At 46.7% G+C, this 16,256-nt stretch overlaps 1 protein-coding gene across 3 annotated transcripts in view; it reads right to left on the bottom strand.

The window, feature by feature from the left end:
* Positions 1-2,104: 2,104 nt before the first annotated feature.
* MPP3 (MAGUK p55 scaffold protein 3) overlaps positions 2,105-16,256 on the bottom strand; it is a 28,054-nt gene continuing 13,902 nt past the window's right edge. For all 3 annotated transcript variants that reach the window (XM_025280052.3, XM_044938906.2, XM_044938907.2), the window contains 10 exons: positions 15,659-15,855; positions 13,550-13,614; positions 11,912-11,932; positions 11,303-11,344; positions 9,697-9,861; positions 9,521-9,601; positions 8,073-8,166; positions 7,432-7,540; positions 5,680-5,802; positions 2,105-3,553 (listed from right to left, as the gene is read on the bottom strand). In XM_025280052.3, coding sequence (XP_025135837.3) covers positions 3,377-3,553; positions 5,680-5,802; positions 7,432-7,540; positions 8,073-8,166; positions 9,521-9,601; positions 9,697-9,861; positions 11,303-11,344; positions 11,912-11,932; positions 13,550-13,614; positions 15,659-15,855 — 1,074 coding nt within the window. In that variant the 3' untranslated portion in view covers positions 2,105-3,376. The remainder of the gene's footprint in view (positions 3,554-5,679; positions 5,803-7,431; positions 7,541-8,072; positions 8,167-9,520; positions 9,602-9,696; positions 9,862-11,302; positions 11,345-11,911; positions 11,933-13,549; positions 13,615-15,658; positions 15,856-16,256) is intronic.

The raw sequence follows: 16,256 nt of genomic DNA, 5'->3' as shown, positions 1-16,256 counted from the left end.
ATAAAAAAGTCAACAAATGCTTTCTTTTTTTTTCACACGTGATCCTGTGACTGGTGGCATAAATGGTGTAACTCTGTATAAGTGGATGTAAAACTGTGATGAGTCACATGCCTTAAAGCATGTATGTATTCAATGGTAAAAGCACAATCGGCCAGTGTTTAACATAGCTAAGCATTGTCTGTGAAGGACAGATGGTTGTAATTTTTAAAAATCCACTTCCTGCAGGGAGTGGAGTGGATGACAGAGAAGGTTAAAATTCCTGCATCAAAGATGGCAAACAAGATTAATTCACTTGCCAGTTCTGCTCAATTGAGACCAGATACTATATCCTGAAATATCCAAAAGCAATATCTACATTCAGCAAGAGAGTGCTATGATCAATTAGTGATGTCTGTCGTGGGTGTAAGAGTGGGTGGTGGCAGCTTATTGGCCCTGCCCGTCTAACATCCTTGACCTAGAAAAAAGCCCCCCAGAGCTCACCACATTCTCTCTGGTTGGAGACACAAGCAGAAACCTTACCAGCCATTGAGGGCCCAAGTGGGAGAAAAGGGACATATTGGAAGGTATAAAATAAGTAGATTTCTTGGTGTGAGGCCGAGAAAGACAAACATGCAGAAATTTTGCCCAGAGGCTCGGAACGTATGTGCTATTGGCTAGAATGGGACTAGGAACTGAATTTATATATATTCCACCAATATATATTTGTAAACAGGTTTGTGGTTTTTTTAAAAAAACAACAGCTTTATTTTTGCAAACAGCAAAAACACTTTACAAATGACCTGTCTCTGGGGCCCTATCCATTCTGCTCTCACAGATTTTGTAGCAGCCAAGCAGTTGTCAACACAGTTTGCCTTCGGGGTGAGGAGGTTGCTTAGACAGGAAATAAAGCAGGCATCACATTTTAATGCCTTGCTTCACAATACACATGAAGAGAAAGATGAAAAGATGAAATAGTCATCTGAAAATCATTAAGAAAATATTAAAAATAAGAAAATGCTGAGTTGTTTGAAATTAAAAAAAAAAAAATCTGTTATTCAACCACTGTGCTCCTACAATGGGGGAAAAACCACCCAGTTGGGCTTTGCTAAGAGTTGGTTAGGATCTCCACCAAGGGGCCACGCTAGAGGACTTTTCAAGAGTAATTTTGACTTACATGTTTTTTGCCTGAGGGCTGATTTTAATCCTTCTCTCCTGTATAATGGGGCTTCCCTGCTGGCTCAGAGGTAAAGAATCTGCCTGCGATGTGGGAGACTCGAGTTTGATCCTTGGGTCAGAAGATTCCCTGGAGAAGGGAATGGCTACCCACTTCAGTATTCTTGCCTGGAGAATGCCATGAACAGAGGAGCCTGGCGGGCTACAGTCCACGGGGTCACAAAGAGTCGGACATGACTAAGCGACTAGCATGTTCACTTTTTTCTTTCTCCTGTACAATACACACAACTTGGTATGTGCCACTCAGCTTCAAAGAGCAGCTGCCTTCCCCACCTGGTTCTATGTGGAACAGCTAAGACTAATTTAACTTGGTAAGAATCCAGTGCTTTGTAAATACAAAGAGGTCCTCATCCTTTTGCTAGAAAGGTCTGAAGAATGTGATCCTGTTCCGTGGACCTACCAGGTTCATGAGCTATGTGGGTTGACCAAAAAGTTTGTTTGGGTTTTTCTGCAACATTGTAATGGAAAAACCTGAACCAACATTTTGGCCAATCCAATAAAAAGTGGAAAAGGTATCCTTGTGTAAGAAGGCAAAATGGAAATTTCTAAACAGGCAGCAGATCTTCTTCCTGGTGCTTTGCACTTTACCTCGCCTCCTTTTTTTCTCATGAGGAAGAGTTCTTTCAAGAGCTTTAAGCAGCCTCTTTCAAGTCTTAGAAGTTGCAGCCATACTGCATATTATTGTAAATTCTAGCTGAGAGCACATTCCTCACTTCTAAGTCAATGGCTTAACAGACAGCCTCAGTTATGGGGCCACAAAAGAGAGGCAGTATAGTGGTTAATGACAATCACTGGTATTAGAGTTGGACTCTAATATTATGACTCTGCCATTTTTTTAAAGCTGTGTGAACTTGAACACATTATTTAAACTTTCTTAGCCTTGTTTTTCTCATTTGTATAATAGGGATGATAAGAATCCTACATCAAGGAATTCCCTGGCAGTCCAGTGGTTAGGACTCTCATTGACAACAGTACCAGTTCAATCCCTGGTTGGGGAACTAAGATCTCACAAGCCATGGTGTGTGGCCAAAAAGAAAAAGAACACTACATCACAGGCTTGGTGCATTTGTCAAAGTCATGTAGGTAAAGGCCTTAGCGTAGATTCCTGGCACAGAATAAAGGTTTATATACATTGGCTATTAAAAAGAAATACAATTCTCTGAAGCTAAGATGTATCACAAATCTGTTGTGATATTAAACACTTTTGCTCAGAGACAACCCATCAAGCCCACACTCAGAGTCTACATACTTAGATTTTGACGGTCAGGACTGATTTATTGTGGTTTAGACATAGATTTGATGGGGGTGTGGGGTGGAGGTGTGGGGATCATCTGTTTTTCCATGACCTGGCATGTCAGGAGCTCCTATAATCTGAAGGAAGGGACAGGTGAGAACCAGGGCAACGGTCAGTAACAAGAGAGACAAGTGACAGAACAGAATAAATCAAAGCAAGCAAGGGTAAAGCTTTGGAGTCTGAGGATATATAGAAAAGGCACAAGCAGCCTTACATTCCACGAGTCCCTGAAAACACCACCGTATCATAGATAGTACAATAACTCATGGTGACAGGGAAGCATACCTTAGTCTGTCAAAAAAGTTTGTGAATGCTCACTATTCAAGAGGGCAGAGAACCACATTTTCCATTGCCAGGCAAACACAAACTTTCAAAACCTTTAAAAAGATCAACATTTTAGTGCCTGTCGACAGGCGAACTTCAATTGCATGTTAAGTCCTCTTGGGTAAAACAACTCAACTCTGGACAAAGCCCGATAAATGAAGTGTCAGTCTGTTTATAAAGCTTAAATTACCTCTGCAAATTGGTACTGCATACATTCACCACCACCTCCCCTGCCAAAAGACAGTGGCTACTCAACTTTGGTACAGAGAATCAGGGTCAACTTGCCTGTGATACTTTAATGAATGACATGTGTTATATTGTGATATATACCCCCTTTTGACTAATGTTTTCTGCTCCAAAGGAGTGCAGTGAAAAGCAATGGACAAAAACCAATGACAAACAAGACTTCCCACAGAGACTCTTCTTGAGGATGGAGTTTATGGAAAATTCTGCCCCTCTCACTTGAGATTCCTTGATGGTAGCATGGGGTAGGCCAGGCCAGGTGGTCTTCCAGGTCCCCTCCAACCTGGATGTTCTAGGATACAGTTACCTGACCCAACTAATAGGTACCCAGTGAGTGTCCTTGCTCAGCCTCTCTAAGAGCACTCTGAGCTGGCTGTACGCACTCTGGAGGTCCTCCTTTACCAGTACAGCATCCACCAGGTGCCCGTAATGCTGGTCTATGAAGGAGGCAGAGGCGGCCATCTCTTGCTGCTGCTCATCCTGCAAGGAAAAGGGGTAGTTACGGAACAAGTGGGTTGTTATCCCCCTGACAAGTAATGGACCTACAACCTTTGTCTTGGGCAGTGTTGCAACCTCTAATTTTTAGGCGATAAGTGGATGAATATGGCCCTTGAATAACCAACTGGGTACACAAGAACAGGGCGTAGTGATGCTAGCCTATTCAACGTCCAAGAAAAGTTCATGAATTATAGCCATAATCACTGTTCAGTCATTCAAAAGATATCTACTGAGGACGTGTTAGCTGATATGAAGTGCTTTGGGTAGATGCTGAGTCTATATCTGTGTGTATATATATGTCACTATCACACTTCCTGTCTGAAGGTATTTCCAAAATAGTACAATTATGGTGCATGGCAATTTGGTTAAAATAATTACAGGGAAGAACCATAAATAGTATTCACTATACAAAAGCCAAGCAAGCATTTCTGGAATCAATGAGGGTAAAAAGGAAAAGAAGTAATTTGAATGCCCTCAGAGGATACCGTAATTCACCCTGTAGAACTCAGTTCTTCTTTTCATTTCCTCAAACCAGAGCCAACCACTTGCATAGTAGACAAAGGAGAGTTATTTAAGAAAGTCTGGGACAACCCTGACCCAATGCCCCATTTCCTTAGGATACCTGACTTCCATCAGATTGCTTTCCTGACACCTAACACTAAGGCATAGACAGCCAATGAACCCTCCTTCCCCCAACCTATGCAAGTGTCTGCATCTTCATTCAGAAATACCTCTAGTAAGTAAAATTCCAAGCAGGTAGTTCACTGACAATGAACTTGGGTTTTGGAAGACAGGAAAGTGGCAGGATCCACTCTTAAGTAAAACTGCAAAGTGAAATTTATCACCGGCATTCACCCACCTCCCTTTCTATCTCCTTCCAATCCTCTGTTGCCTTCTCTCCTCTGCTTCTAGGGCTCAGTGTTTTTATTCTGTCACGGAAGGGAGTGAGCTGTCTCCCCCCAGAAGGATATTCCAGAATATTCCCTCCTCCTCTTCTGTCACCAATCAAAACCAGATTCCTTCTTTAGTGACAGTGTCCGTACTTTCAGAAAATATGTTCTAAAGCGCTAGGAAACAGTTTTTGCCTGCTACCGCAAAGATAGTAGACATCTACAGGAAGGCTGAGATGATTTCTTCTCCTTACTTCTAACCCCCTAGGAGGGGAAAAAAAAACTATTGAGTTGGCCCAAAAGTTCGTTCAGATTTTTCCATAACATCTTACACAAAAACCCAAACTAACTTTTTTGCCAACCCAATAGATTAAATTGGGCCAAGCTTCCCAATTCTTTATGGTATCTTGCAGGGCTCTTCTCCTACTCACAAGCGCCCTGCAGCATCCCACTGCTGCCCTTGGATCTAACATCCTGCTTTTCCCACCCTCTTACATACACACATCCTATAGACCTGTCCACAACTTCTGGAGTTTCCTCTCCCCCGGGCACCCTCACAGTTCATCCTGGAAGCATGTATCTATTCAAGAAATTATAGAAGGGACTTTTTTTTGGGGGGGGGCCTAAATCCCTCTATCTTCCTAATAAATATCTGTCTCTTGAAAGAACTCAAGTAAATCTGTAATGGAGTAAAACGTGTGACATTTTTTTTGCAGCCGTCAATCCCTTGAACCCTTTTCCTGATCTGTAAAGGTGGAACTCAACCACCTGTGGCTTCAGCAAGAGAGCCTCAGCCCTGAGCAGCATGTAGGGAAGACTCCCCCTGCTGCCCCTTGCCTCCATCTTGGATTAGCTTTCTGGACCTGAAGTTGGTATTTCAATTAAAAATTATTCGGGTTTGACTTAGGAGTTCAACAAATTATTGTGGTTTGTCACACTCAGATCAGGTCCCTGAAAGGGGTCAGTCCCTTATTTTCTGAGAGGATGCTCATGTGAGGGGGTGGAGGGTGGGAAACCCTGGTTAAGCCGCCCCTGTGTGAATCAGGTGGCACTTCCAGCTGCCCCAACTTAAGGCTTCCAATCATCACATGATATCTGAGTCCGGGCAACAGGCAAAAATGGAAAGATGGTCTCATGCAGAAGGTACGTCTGCCCACATGCAGCTATAACAGGCCCTTTTAGGCCTTGGGAGATGAAATGATCAACTTGAAAACTTACAAGTGGGGCTGCTGCATCCTCACAAGCTGGAGACATGGGTGGCGTCTTCCTTTTTTCCTGAACTGCAGGCTTTACAAATATAACATAGGGTTTAAACTCTGAGGTCCTCAGTTGTTGCAGTGCCTGAAAAAGAAAGTTCAGGAATGTTATATACTTCGAGAATATTTTATTGTGAAATGTATTTCTCAAATGCTCAATAACGATGTGCTTCATCACATCACATCACATCACCCCAATGGCAGGGTCCTGACTATATGGTCATATGACAACTGACTTCAACCACACAGACCACCTGCTCATTTTCCCACTCTTCACTATGACACTGGGCTCAGCTGGGCCCTGGAGGCTCACTTGTTGAGAACAGAGGTTCCAAAGCCTCAGTTCCAAGAGCTGCCATCTCTCTTAGCTCTGCCCACCCTCCCCCAAGCTCTAATTAGCCTTCATACACCCTTCTTTGCCTGCCTACTCCTGAAGGAAGAACCAGCAGGATTCAATGTGTGTATCTATTTAGTCAGACGTCATCAATTTGGACTAATGCAAAATCTGTGCTATCACACGGGCCTCCTCATGATATTCAAAGAAGAAAAAGTTTGTTAAGCAAATGAAGAGACTAAGAGATCCCTTGAAGTAAACTGTAAAGACTTGAAAAGGTTTTCCATATGCAAATTGTCCTGTTATTTAGCTCACTATATTTATGATGTGAGGGCCTCTATTTGGACACACTGGTATTAAACTGCTATATATACAGTTTGCATCCCCCCACCCAAATCATAAAATCACTTCTCAAAAAATTTTTGAAATTCAGACAATTTTAATTTCAACTACCAACTCCCAGGAAGTCCAAATTAGTGAGGATTTTCCTTTCTGGACATAAGGTGCTTTGGGGAATCTGTTTCAAGTCTAGCTCTGTAAAATAAAACCTACAGTTTATGTGATAAAATCAGAACTCTGTTTCCACACAGAGGGGAAAAAAATGCCCAGACTGATTTCAAAGCTTAGAAGTTTTTCTCAAAGACAAGGTGAAAAAGATGGTTAAGCCCCTGCGGGGTGTGCGGGACTGGAAATGTTTCTGAAATACTTCACAAGGTCAAGTCTGCCCTTTTCCCGTTTCAAATTGCTCTCCTGACTGCCTCCCTCAGTGGTCCTCTAAGCCACTGACTTCAATTGTCCTAGTTGGGAAGGGGGTGGCCCAGCTTTCACTGGTGCATTTATATCTAACTGACTGTCCAGAAGAGCCTGGCAGGCTACAAACCACGGGGTCACAAAGAGCCGGACATGGCTTCACAACTAAACAACAACCCTGACTTGTCACATCTAATGGACCAGTTGGTGTCATCATCTGCTGCATGATTTACTGCATGCAGTCTATCCCAGTTCTGTGGGCCACCAAGAGGGTCCCTCCAATTAAGGAAGTTTCTGCATAGAGGTGCACATTTTGGGGTACAAAAGCTTTCATTAGTCAAAGGGATACCCAAGGAGATGTTTGGGGTTTTGTTTGCTTTAGTTGCACCATGCAGCATGCAGGATCTTAGCTCCCCAATCAGGGATCAAACCTGCACCCCCTGCAGTGGAAGCACGGAGTCTTAACCACTGGATCCAAGGGAAGTTCCAAGGAGACCCAAAGAGATGTTAATATTTACTGCTCTGGAATAAAAAGCCCCTGCACTGAGGTTGAATGTTCTGTAAAATGTATAGCCCCCTAGTTTACAAATTCCATTAATGGGAAATTCCTAACTGGCCCCAGGAACTCACATCTGGCTCCACATCCACCAAACAAACTTTGTTTTTGGCCATCACAACCCGAATGGCTTCCAAGCTGGTTCCGTAGAGGTTTTCCTTATATTCACCATGCTCCAGGAACCTAGAACACCAATCACCACAGGGGAAAAAAAAGCTTTCAGCTCCCGAGCTCGCTTGAGTTCGCACCGAAGGTAAATGTGAAGTGAAAGTCGCCCAGTCGTGTCTGACTCTGCAATCTCCTATGGACTATACGGTCCATGGAATTCTCCAGGTCAGAATACTGGAGTGGGTAGCCTTTCCCTTCTCCAGGGAATCTTCCCAACCCAGGGATCGAACCCAAGCCTCACGCATTGCAAGCAGATTCTTTACCAGCTGAGCCACAAGGGAATCCCAAGAATACTGGAGTGGGTAGCCTATCCCTTCTCCAGCAGATCTTCCTGACCCAGGAATCAAACCAGGGTCTCCTGCACTGCAGGTGGATTCTTTATCAACTGAGATATCAATGGCCCGCCACGATTACCACCCTCACCCGCCCCTGCCCCACTTCCTCTGCCTTTTCCAGGAAGCATTCCCAGGAGGTCAAGTGGAAGATTGGCCAGATGAAGAGACAAACAGCTGCACAGAGGCCCCACTGGCCCATCAAGATGACATACTTGTTGTGATGCAAGTCGGCCTCAAATGTTTGCTTAGAGACAAAGTGATACTCTACTCCTTCCTTCTCATGGCTCTTCCGGGGCCTGGTGGTATCTGTGGAAGACAGAAGGACCACTGGGCAGAGATGTCACGTCACAGCGAGGCTGTGCTCTCCTTCCTTTCAGAGGTTCATCGCTGATTTGTGCACAAACACCCACTTCCCTTCACCAAGGGTCCCTGTGTGCAGGTATGCCATTGATCTGCACAGCTCTGTGATGTAGGCAAAAGGAGGCCCCAGTTTTGCAGGTGAGGAAACTAAGAGGTGCAGAGGTTAAGCCCTGTTCTGAGGTCCAAAGGCTGGCAGGGAGCAAAGCCAGGCTGAACACACTCTGTCTCAGGCCAAGTGTATGCCCCTAACCACTCAGCAAAACTGCCTCACTGATGCTGCAGGTTTTAAAGAATTGCTAAAGGAATTCCTAGTCCTCTAAGTTTTAATTTCCCGATTGTTCCTCTTCTTAAAAATATTTTTAATTTATTTATTTGGCTGCACCAGGTCTTAGTTGTGGCACACAGGATCTTCTATCTTCACTTCAGCGTGCGAATTCTCAGTTGCAGCATGTGGGATCTAGTTCCCTGACCAGGGATCAAACCCAGCCCCATGCATCAGGAGCTCAAAGTCTTAGCCATTGGAGCATCAGAGAAGTCCCTCCTAATTGTTTTTCTTTTTGAGAGCCAAAGAGGCAAAAACTCAGATGACCCTGCTGTATGCTTTTAATTCTTTATTCAATTATTTTTCATTTTGAGAGGAAAAGAGACATGAAGACAGACAGTCCCCTTATGGACTGGATGTTTCTGCACAGCTGGCTCTTACACAGTTTTAAAGCACATAGTGTTTTCCTCTGATTTCCATAATAGAATCAAGGTGCACACCTCTGGGGAAAATCAGATTCCCCATAGAACAAGGAACACACTCAAAGCAGTACACAGCTTTTTCTAGAGCATTCTGAAAGAAAAGAAGGGGTCTCAGAGGGCAGCCACCCAGGGGATGCCCTGCACTTTAATGTGTGACCTCTTTGTCCAACCTCTGGCAAAGCTGCTAGGGTCACTTGTGATCATGTCCTTGCGTTAATACTTTTATTCACTCACTGATTACATTCCAAACACCTTAGATGAGTATATGAGACCCTCTTGATCAACCCAGCCTCCCATTCAGCTTCATACACCACCAGTCACCCACACTAAGCTCCTCACTCCCTCACACTGCTACTCTGGGTCACACCTTCAAACCTTTGCATTTGTTCTCTTGATATAGAGAACTTGTCCTTCTCTGCCTGAAAAACTCCTATTTACTCTTCAAAACCCAGCATAAAAGTCACTGCTGCTGGAGTCAAGGCCCCAAGAAATCTTCGTGTGCACACACATGTGCATGCATGAACATACACACAAACACACACTCGGACCCTCTTACGTGGAATGGCAACACCAAAGTGCTGAGGGTTCTCTGCCACCACCTTCTGCTTCAGCTCGTGTAGTCGGGCTCCCAGAGACCCTGAGAAACAAGAGGAAGGCTGCCAGGTTCCAGCTGGGCTCCCTCCCTTCCCCGCCAGGGAGGAAACCAGCCCATTCTCTGGAGATGTCACCTACCGATCAGAACCACCAGGCGGGGCCGCTCGCCAGGCTGGTGCTGGTACCTGGTCACCTCCTCGTAAGTCGGCAGCTCCGGAGACTCGGCCACTGCAGACGTCTTTCCTTCCTGTGGGCTTCCCAGTCTCTCTCTGCGGCCCAGCCGGAAGCTCCTCCGAAGACCAGCTTGGAGAGAAGGGCAGGGGGACACCGTGGTATTTGTCCCAGCATCTCCCTATAGACTTTCTCCACCTGGTAAGACCTGGAGGTGCGATTGAGACCCACTGGCCTCTCCCAACCACCTCCTGCTGCAGGATACACAGCAATATGATGAAAAGGGGACCACTGGCACCCAAAATTAGGGTTCAAGGCTACTATCTTACTTGGCATGTGACTGACCTCAGGCAAGTCATCACCCCTCTGAGCCTCAGTTCCCCTATCCATGAAAGGAGACACAAATCTACAAAAGCAATGGGTGCTCCTAGATTGGATCTGGGTCAGGGGAAATGCTCTAAAGGACATTACTAGGACAATGGCGAAAATGTTGATATGAACAGCATAAATTAAAAAAATATATATATAAAAGAAATTCCCAGAATTGATAATAGCCCTGGATTATAAGAAAATGTTCTTGTCCTTAGAGAACACATGCTGAGCTATTTAGGGGTGAAGGGACATGCTGGCCACAACTAACTCTCACATGACTCAGGGTGGAGGATTAAATGTGTATATGCGGGACTTCCTTGGTGGTGCAGTGGTTAAGAATCTGCCTGCCAAGGCAGGGGACATGGGTTCAGTCCCTGGTCCGGGAAGATCCTATATGCCTCGGGGCAACTAAGCCCACGCACCACAACTACTGAAGCCCATGCACCTAGAGCCTATGCTCCACAACAGGATAAGCCACTGCATGAAAAGCCCTCGCACCACAACTACAGAGTAGCCTCTGCTTGCCGCAACTAGAGCAAGCCTGTGTGTAGCAATGAAGACCCAGGGCAGCCAAAAATAAATACCCTTTTTTTTAAAAAAAGAAAAAGACTTAATAGTCTTAAAAATGTGTATATGCAGAAAAAGAGAATGATAGAGACAACACGGCAAAGTGTTAACATCTGGTGAACCGAGGTGTAGAGTATATGGGAGTTCTTTGCACAATTCTCACTGCTTTTCAGTAAGCTTGAAGTTACTCCTGAATGAAAGGTTAAAAACCCTTCGCCTGTCTCTAAAGGCCTTTGAAAAGATTTACCGAAATAAAAGAAGCAAAGTTACTTCGGAGACTGGTCAAAGGTGCCACTGCCGTATGGGGGTGGAAGAAACACTAAATAAACTACAATTGGAGTTATGGTAATAATAAAATTGGTATTAAGGTAGGGGTCCTTGTCCAGGGCGCTGCTCCCAGTGGCTGGGTGAAAGTTGGGGGCAGGCTGGGGACCCCGGGGCCAGGGCAGGCTCAGCTTGGCCTCTGGCTAACAGAGACTGAAGGGAAATGTGGGTCCCACAGACTCAGCTGCTCTTGAGGGGCTCCTGGGTCTCAGTCACCTCTCCCTGACCCAAGAGCCCGCGATGGGCTAAGTTATGCACGGGTAGGGGAAGGGTGTTAAGGCAGGGGCGGAGGAGAGCCCCCATTACTTACCCACGTAGTGTCCTTTGAAATACCCCTCACAGTCACAGGTCTCTGGGAACCAAACAGAGAGAGGGAGGCCAGTGAGCCAGGCTGGACACATGCCCCAGCCCAGAGGCACCCAGCCGCAGGTGACCAGGCAGGACCCTCTGGGATGGAGTCTCAGAGGGGCTTGGGACAAATGCCATGTTCCAGTCAGCCCTAGGTTAACAAATTCCCCTGTTTCACCCAGTGCTCCATGCTTAGGCCACAAACAGCCCTTCTAGACCTGGTAGGGTTCGGGGTCAGCAGGCCCCATTCCAGCCTCTCTGAGTTAGGGCCCGTGAGGATAAGGAGGGGAGATATACTCGCCAAGCCCTGCCGTCCTATCTCCTGCCCGCTGCCCAGGCAGGTCACGTGACCAGCCCAGCCGGAGTCCGGGGAGGGCTGGGCCCATGTCCCCACCAGCTCTGCATGCCTGAAGGAGCATATTGGTCCAGCTGGCAGAGCCGGGAGAGAGGTGCCAGGAGGGGTGCCTGAGGGGCACCGCCCCCCCAGGAGGAGGCGGTGAAGGGGCTTGTTCAGACAGTCTACAGAAAAGGGACCTTGTCCATGCGCACAGGGGACAAACACCAGGCCTACCTTTGTCACAGGGCTCATCATCTGCGGTTTGCACAAAAGACAGATGGAGCAGCATTAGCAGAGGGGAACCGGGAGGCCCTGCCACCAAGAGGCAGCCGCAGCCTCGGGTCCTCAGGAGCCCTCCATCTGTCCCCTCTTTCTCTCCTCCAACAAACCTGTGATCTGAGCTGTGGTGCATTATTAAACCAAGACTTGCTCTAATTAGTCTTCCTGTGTGTTTCTCATTAGCGGCCCAAAGAAAGCCTGCTCATTACTGGCGTAAGTAAGCAGCCTCAAGGCCAATGTACTCAACAGCCCCTCCGACTTGAGAGCAAGTCTGAAAAGGCAGCCACACAGCCCAGGGAGCAGCTCGCTGAAGAGTGTCTGCGGCGGACCGGGACCTGCTCCCGCTTTTCTGGGGTTTGAGACTCGCCCGGGCGAGCACAGATGCAGGTGATGGCAGAGCACGGAGCAGGGCAGCCGGCCAGCTGCGCTCCAGTCACCTGGTGTGGTTCTAACCCCCCAACTTGGTTCCGAGCCCCACTCTCGAGCCCCGGCTAGAGAGGCCATCCCTGACGTTTCTTCACCACCAGGGGCTCTAACCTGGGGGCTCTGGAACCCTGTTCCCAACCCCACTTCCTTGACCTCATGAGCCTCTGTTTAACTATCTTGGAAAAAAGGATGACCCTGACTCCACTGTGAACCAGAGCTGTTGTAACAATTACAAGGCAAGAAGGTAAGTGAAAGTGTTTTGTAAAAGGTAAGGGCTGCACAGAGTAAAATTCCCAGGTAAAATTCAAGACACTAAGTTAAATGTGAATTTCAGATAAACAATAAATAATTCCTTAGTATAAGTATGTCCCAAACTACTTTCTTTGTTTTTCCAAGCTTTAAAGTTTTTATTTTGTTTTGGGGTCTAGCCGATTAACAATGTTGTGGTAGTTTCAGGTAAACAGCGAAGGGACTCAGCCATACATATACATGTAGCCATTCTCCCCCAAACTCCCCCACCACCGCATCCAGGCTGCCACATAATTTTAAGCAGAGTTCCATGTGCTATGTAACAGGTCCTTGTTGGTTAACCATTTTAAATGTAGCCGTGTTTACATGAGAATGTCCCAAATATTGCATGGGATATACTTATATTAAAAACTGATTCATTGTTTATCTGAAATTTGAATTTAACTGGGAGTCCTTTTCTTTTATTTACCAAATCTGGCTGCTAACACAGAGGCGTGAGATCACTCACAGCCATCTCTAACCCCTTCCAGCATCAGTGGTTCTTATGTTGTCAGGGTTAGGGGGCCCCTTGGGGATCTAAGGAAAGCCGTGGAGCCTATCACAGACACAACACAACACCCACCTACAGTCTGCACACGATTCTGGAAGCGGCATCATCATGCCCTGCAGTGTTATCTATGGGCCCCCAATATAGTAGCTCCTCTCCAGGGAATAGCTTCTCGCCACTTACCCCCATTTCTCCTCCTGACCCCTCTCCCCAGCCCCTCCTCCCTCAGCAGGCCTGAGAGCTCAGACAGGAGTACCCGCTCCAGCCCAGTGCTTGCTTCTTCCCCACATGACGTCCCAGGGTCCTAGGGTCCTAACCCCAGCTCCTCCCTGAACTGCTTCCCTGAAGTGCCATCCTGCCGGACTACTCACAGGGGGGCTTCTTGAGGCTCTGGGGACTCGGCAGGGTGCCTGTGGCTCTCCGGTAGTTCAGTCGCCTATGGGGACAAAAGGAGATGGGCAGGCCAATGAGCTGGACGAGAGAACCAGTCAGAGTGAACCTTCTGGAAAACTCAGGGAAACCAAGGCCTAGATCCCACAGTGCGGTACAGCCTGGCACTCCAAGGGCCTCCTGGCTTCACACTGAGTTCCAGTGCAGAGGGACATTTGCACGGGTGCTCACAGGTTCGTGAGGAAAAAACTAAGTTTCTTGCTCTGAGAGATGCTTGCCCAGTCTAAGATGGTCATTCACACACAGAGGGGGCAGAGCCCAGTATCCATGGTCAGTGGTTGGTTGTTACTTTCCCAAAGCTGATTCTCAAGGAAAGGAAGCCCCTTCTCCATAGTCACCCGGCCTCCCCATCTCTGAGGAAGCCGGAAAAGAGCAGAATGACTCTTAGGAGAAGTCAAGGGTGAAAGTGACTCTAATTTAATGCCCTAACCACCCTCTCCCCAGCCCAGTGGAGAGCTCAGCCTGGCACTTTAGAAGCAGCTTCCAAGGCCTCATCTCTGAGCTGACACCCAGGGCTCCTGGAGGTATCTAGATTTCCACAATTAAATGCAGCTAGAGCACCTTCCCCCACAACCTGTGAAGCCAAAGACGCAGATGGGTCTGAGGCTGCCCTGAGGAAACAGAGCAGCAGTCTTCAAACTCCAGCCCCTCAGAATCACCTGGAATATCTGTTAGAACGTAGAGCTCAGACTCTGGCCCTGGGGTCTCTGATTTAGCAGATCTGGGGCAGGGCCCAGGCAGGGACTGGCTTTTCTAACAAATTCCTAGGGAATGCTAATACGACTGGGGACCACACCAGGAGAGCCACTGAAATGGATGAATCCTGAGGTTTGTAGATACAGCGTCATTCCACACCCCTAAAATGGAAGAGAGCTACAAATCTCAGGAGAGGCATTGCAGGCATAAATGCCACACCCTCAGGGTTTACACTTTTGGAAATATAGCCTAAGGAATCAATTTGAAATGTGAGGACCAGACTATATGCAAGATAATTATTACAGCCTTGTAGCAGTGAAACATTGAAGACAGCTTCAAAGTACAGCTACACGGAAGAAGAGAAATCACTTGAGGTATGACCTTTCTTCCCTGAAGCCTTTCATGCTGGCCCTGACTAGGGCCAGTCCTCCTGCTAAGACCTGGTATCCTCCACCCTCACACCCATCACATTTATATGAAGTGTTCGCCTGAACCACTTGTGACTTTTCAGCTAAACTGTCAGCTCCTGCAGGGCAGAAACCATAGTTGCTGCCTGTGAATAAATAGTACATCTCCTGATGAAATATTATATTACCATTAATTAATATTATATTGCAATTAATTGGGCTTCCCTGGTGGCTCAGATGGTAAAGAATCCACCTGCAATGTGGGAGACCTGGGTTTGATCCCTGGGTTGGGAAGATCCCCTGGAGAAGGGAATGGCAATTCCAGTATTCTTGCCTAGAGAATTCCATGGACAGAGGAGCCTGGCAGGCTACATAGTCCACGGGGTCTCAAAGAGTCGGATACAACTGAGTGACTTTCACTTTGACACTCTTCACTATTAATTAATAGTATAGAATAAATACTATTATTCTATAGTAATGTTAGAAATGCTCATGTCAAAATGTTAAGTTACCCAAAAAAAGAAAAGGCGAGACCTCAAATTCTATACACACCACTCACATTACAGGCACAAGAAAGAAATAAATTATGCTGTTTAGATAGTAGTGAGACTGGGTAATTTTCTTTTCCTTATCCTCCTATCCTGTATTTTTACATTTTATTTTTCAACTTGCCCAAGTAGGCATTATAAAATATACATTAATTTAATATAGTACAGATTTATATACACTGACTAAAATCTCAAATAGCCATCACTACCGATGACGAGAGAAGAACCAACACGGGCACAATTGGTACTTTGTTTACAGAAGGACACTCCGTGGGCACCCCCACCCCGGGTTTGCTAGCAGAGATTTGGGGCTCTGCCATGTACTTACACCTCTGGCCACTCTAGAACCACACCCTCTTACAACACGCCCCAGACCCACCTTTCCTGGAACTGCTTGGAAGGGATGAGGCCAGCTCGAAGGTTGGTGTCCCCCACTCGCTTGGCCTGCCACCACGTGGGATCATCCTGACTCACCACCTCCAGGACCTGCCTGCGCTGGAAGGGCAGTCCTGCCTCCTGGCAGGGAATGGCCCGGTCTTCCCGTGGGTTGTAGTGGAAGAGGGCCCTCATGAACACCTGCAGGGGAGGAGCTAGGTGAGACGGCCTGAAAGCACTGACATGTCTATGCCACATGGAAGGCTGAAGAAGGCTGTTCACAATTAGGAAGAACAAGCAGTGTCAAGAATAGAAGGCTAATCAGAAACCCACCACACCTATTTTCTTACTGTTCTTCAACATTTTTAAGGGAAATCCATCAAAAATCAAAAAAATGGGGACTTCCTTGGTGGTAAAGTGGTTAAGACCCCACTCTCCCAAATGCAAGGGGCCCGGGTTCGATCCCTGGTCGGGGAACTAGATTCTCCACGCTGCAACTAAGAGTTCACCTGCCACAACTAAAGTTCCTGCATGAGGTTGCAGAGAGGAAGGAGGATCCCGATCGCTGCAGTTGGGACCCGGTGCAATCAAATAAATAAATA

This window comes from Bubalus bubalis, chromosome 3 (genome assembly GCF_019923935.1).
Source record: "Bubalus bubalis isolate 160015118507 breed Murrah chromosome 3, NDDB_SH_1, whole genome shotgun sequence".
NCBI lineage: Eukaryota > Metazoa > Chordata > Mammalia > Artiodactyla > Bovidae > Bubalus > Bubalus bubalis.
The sequence above is the reverse complement of the archived record's forward strand: the minus strand, read 5'-3'. Positions and strand labels throughout refer to the sequence as shown.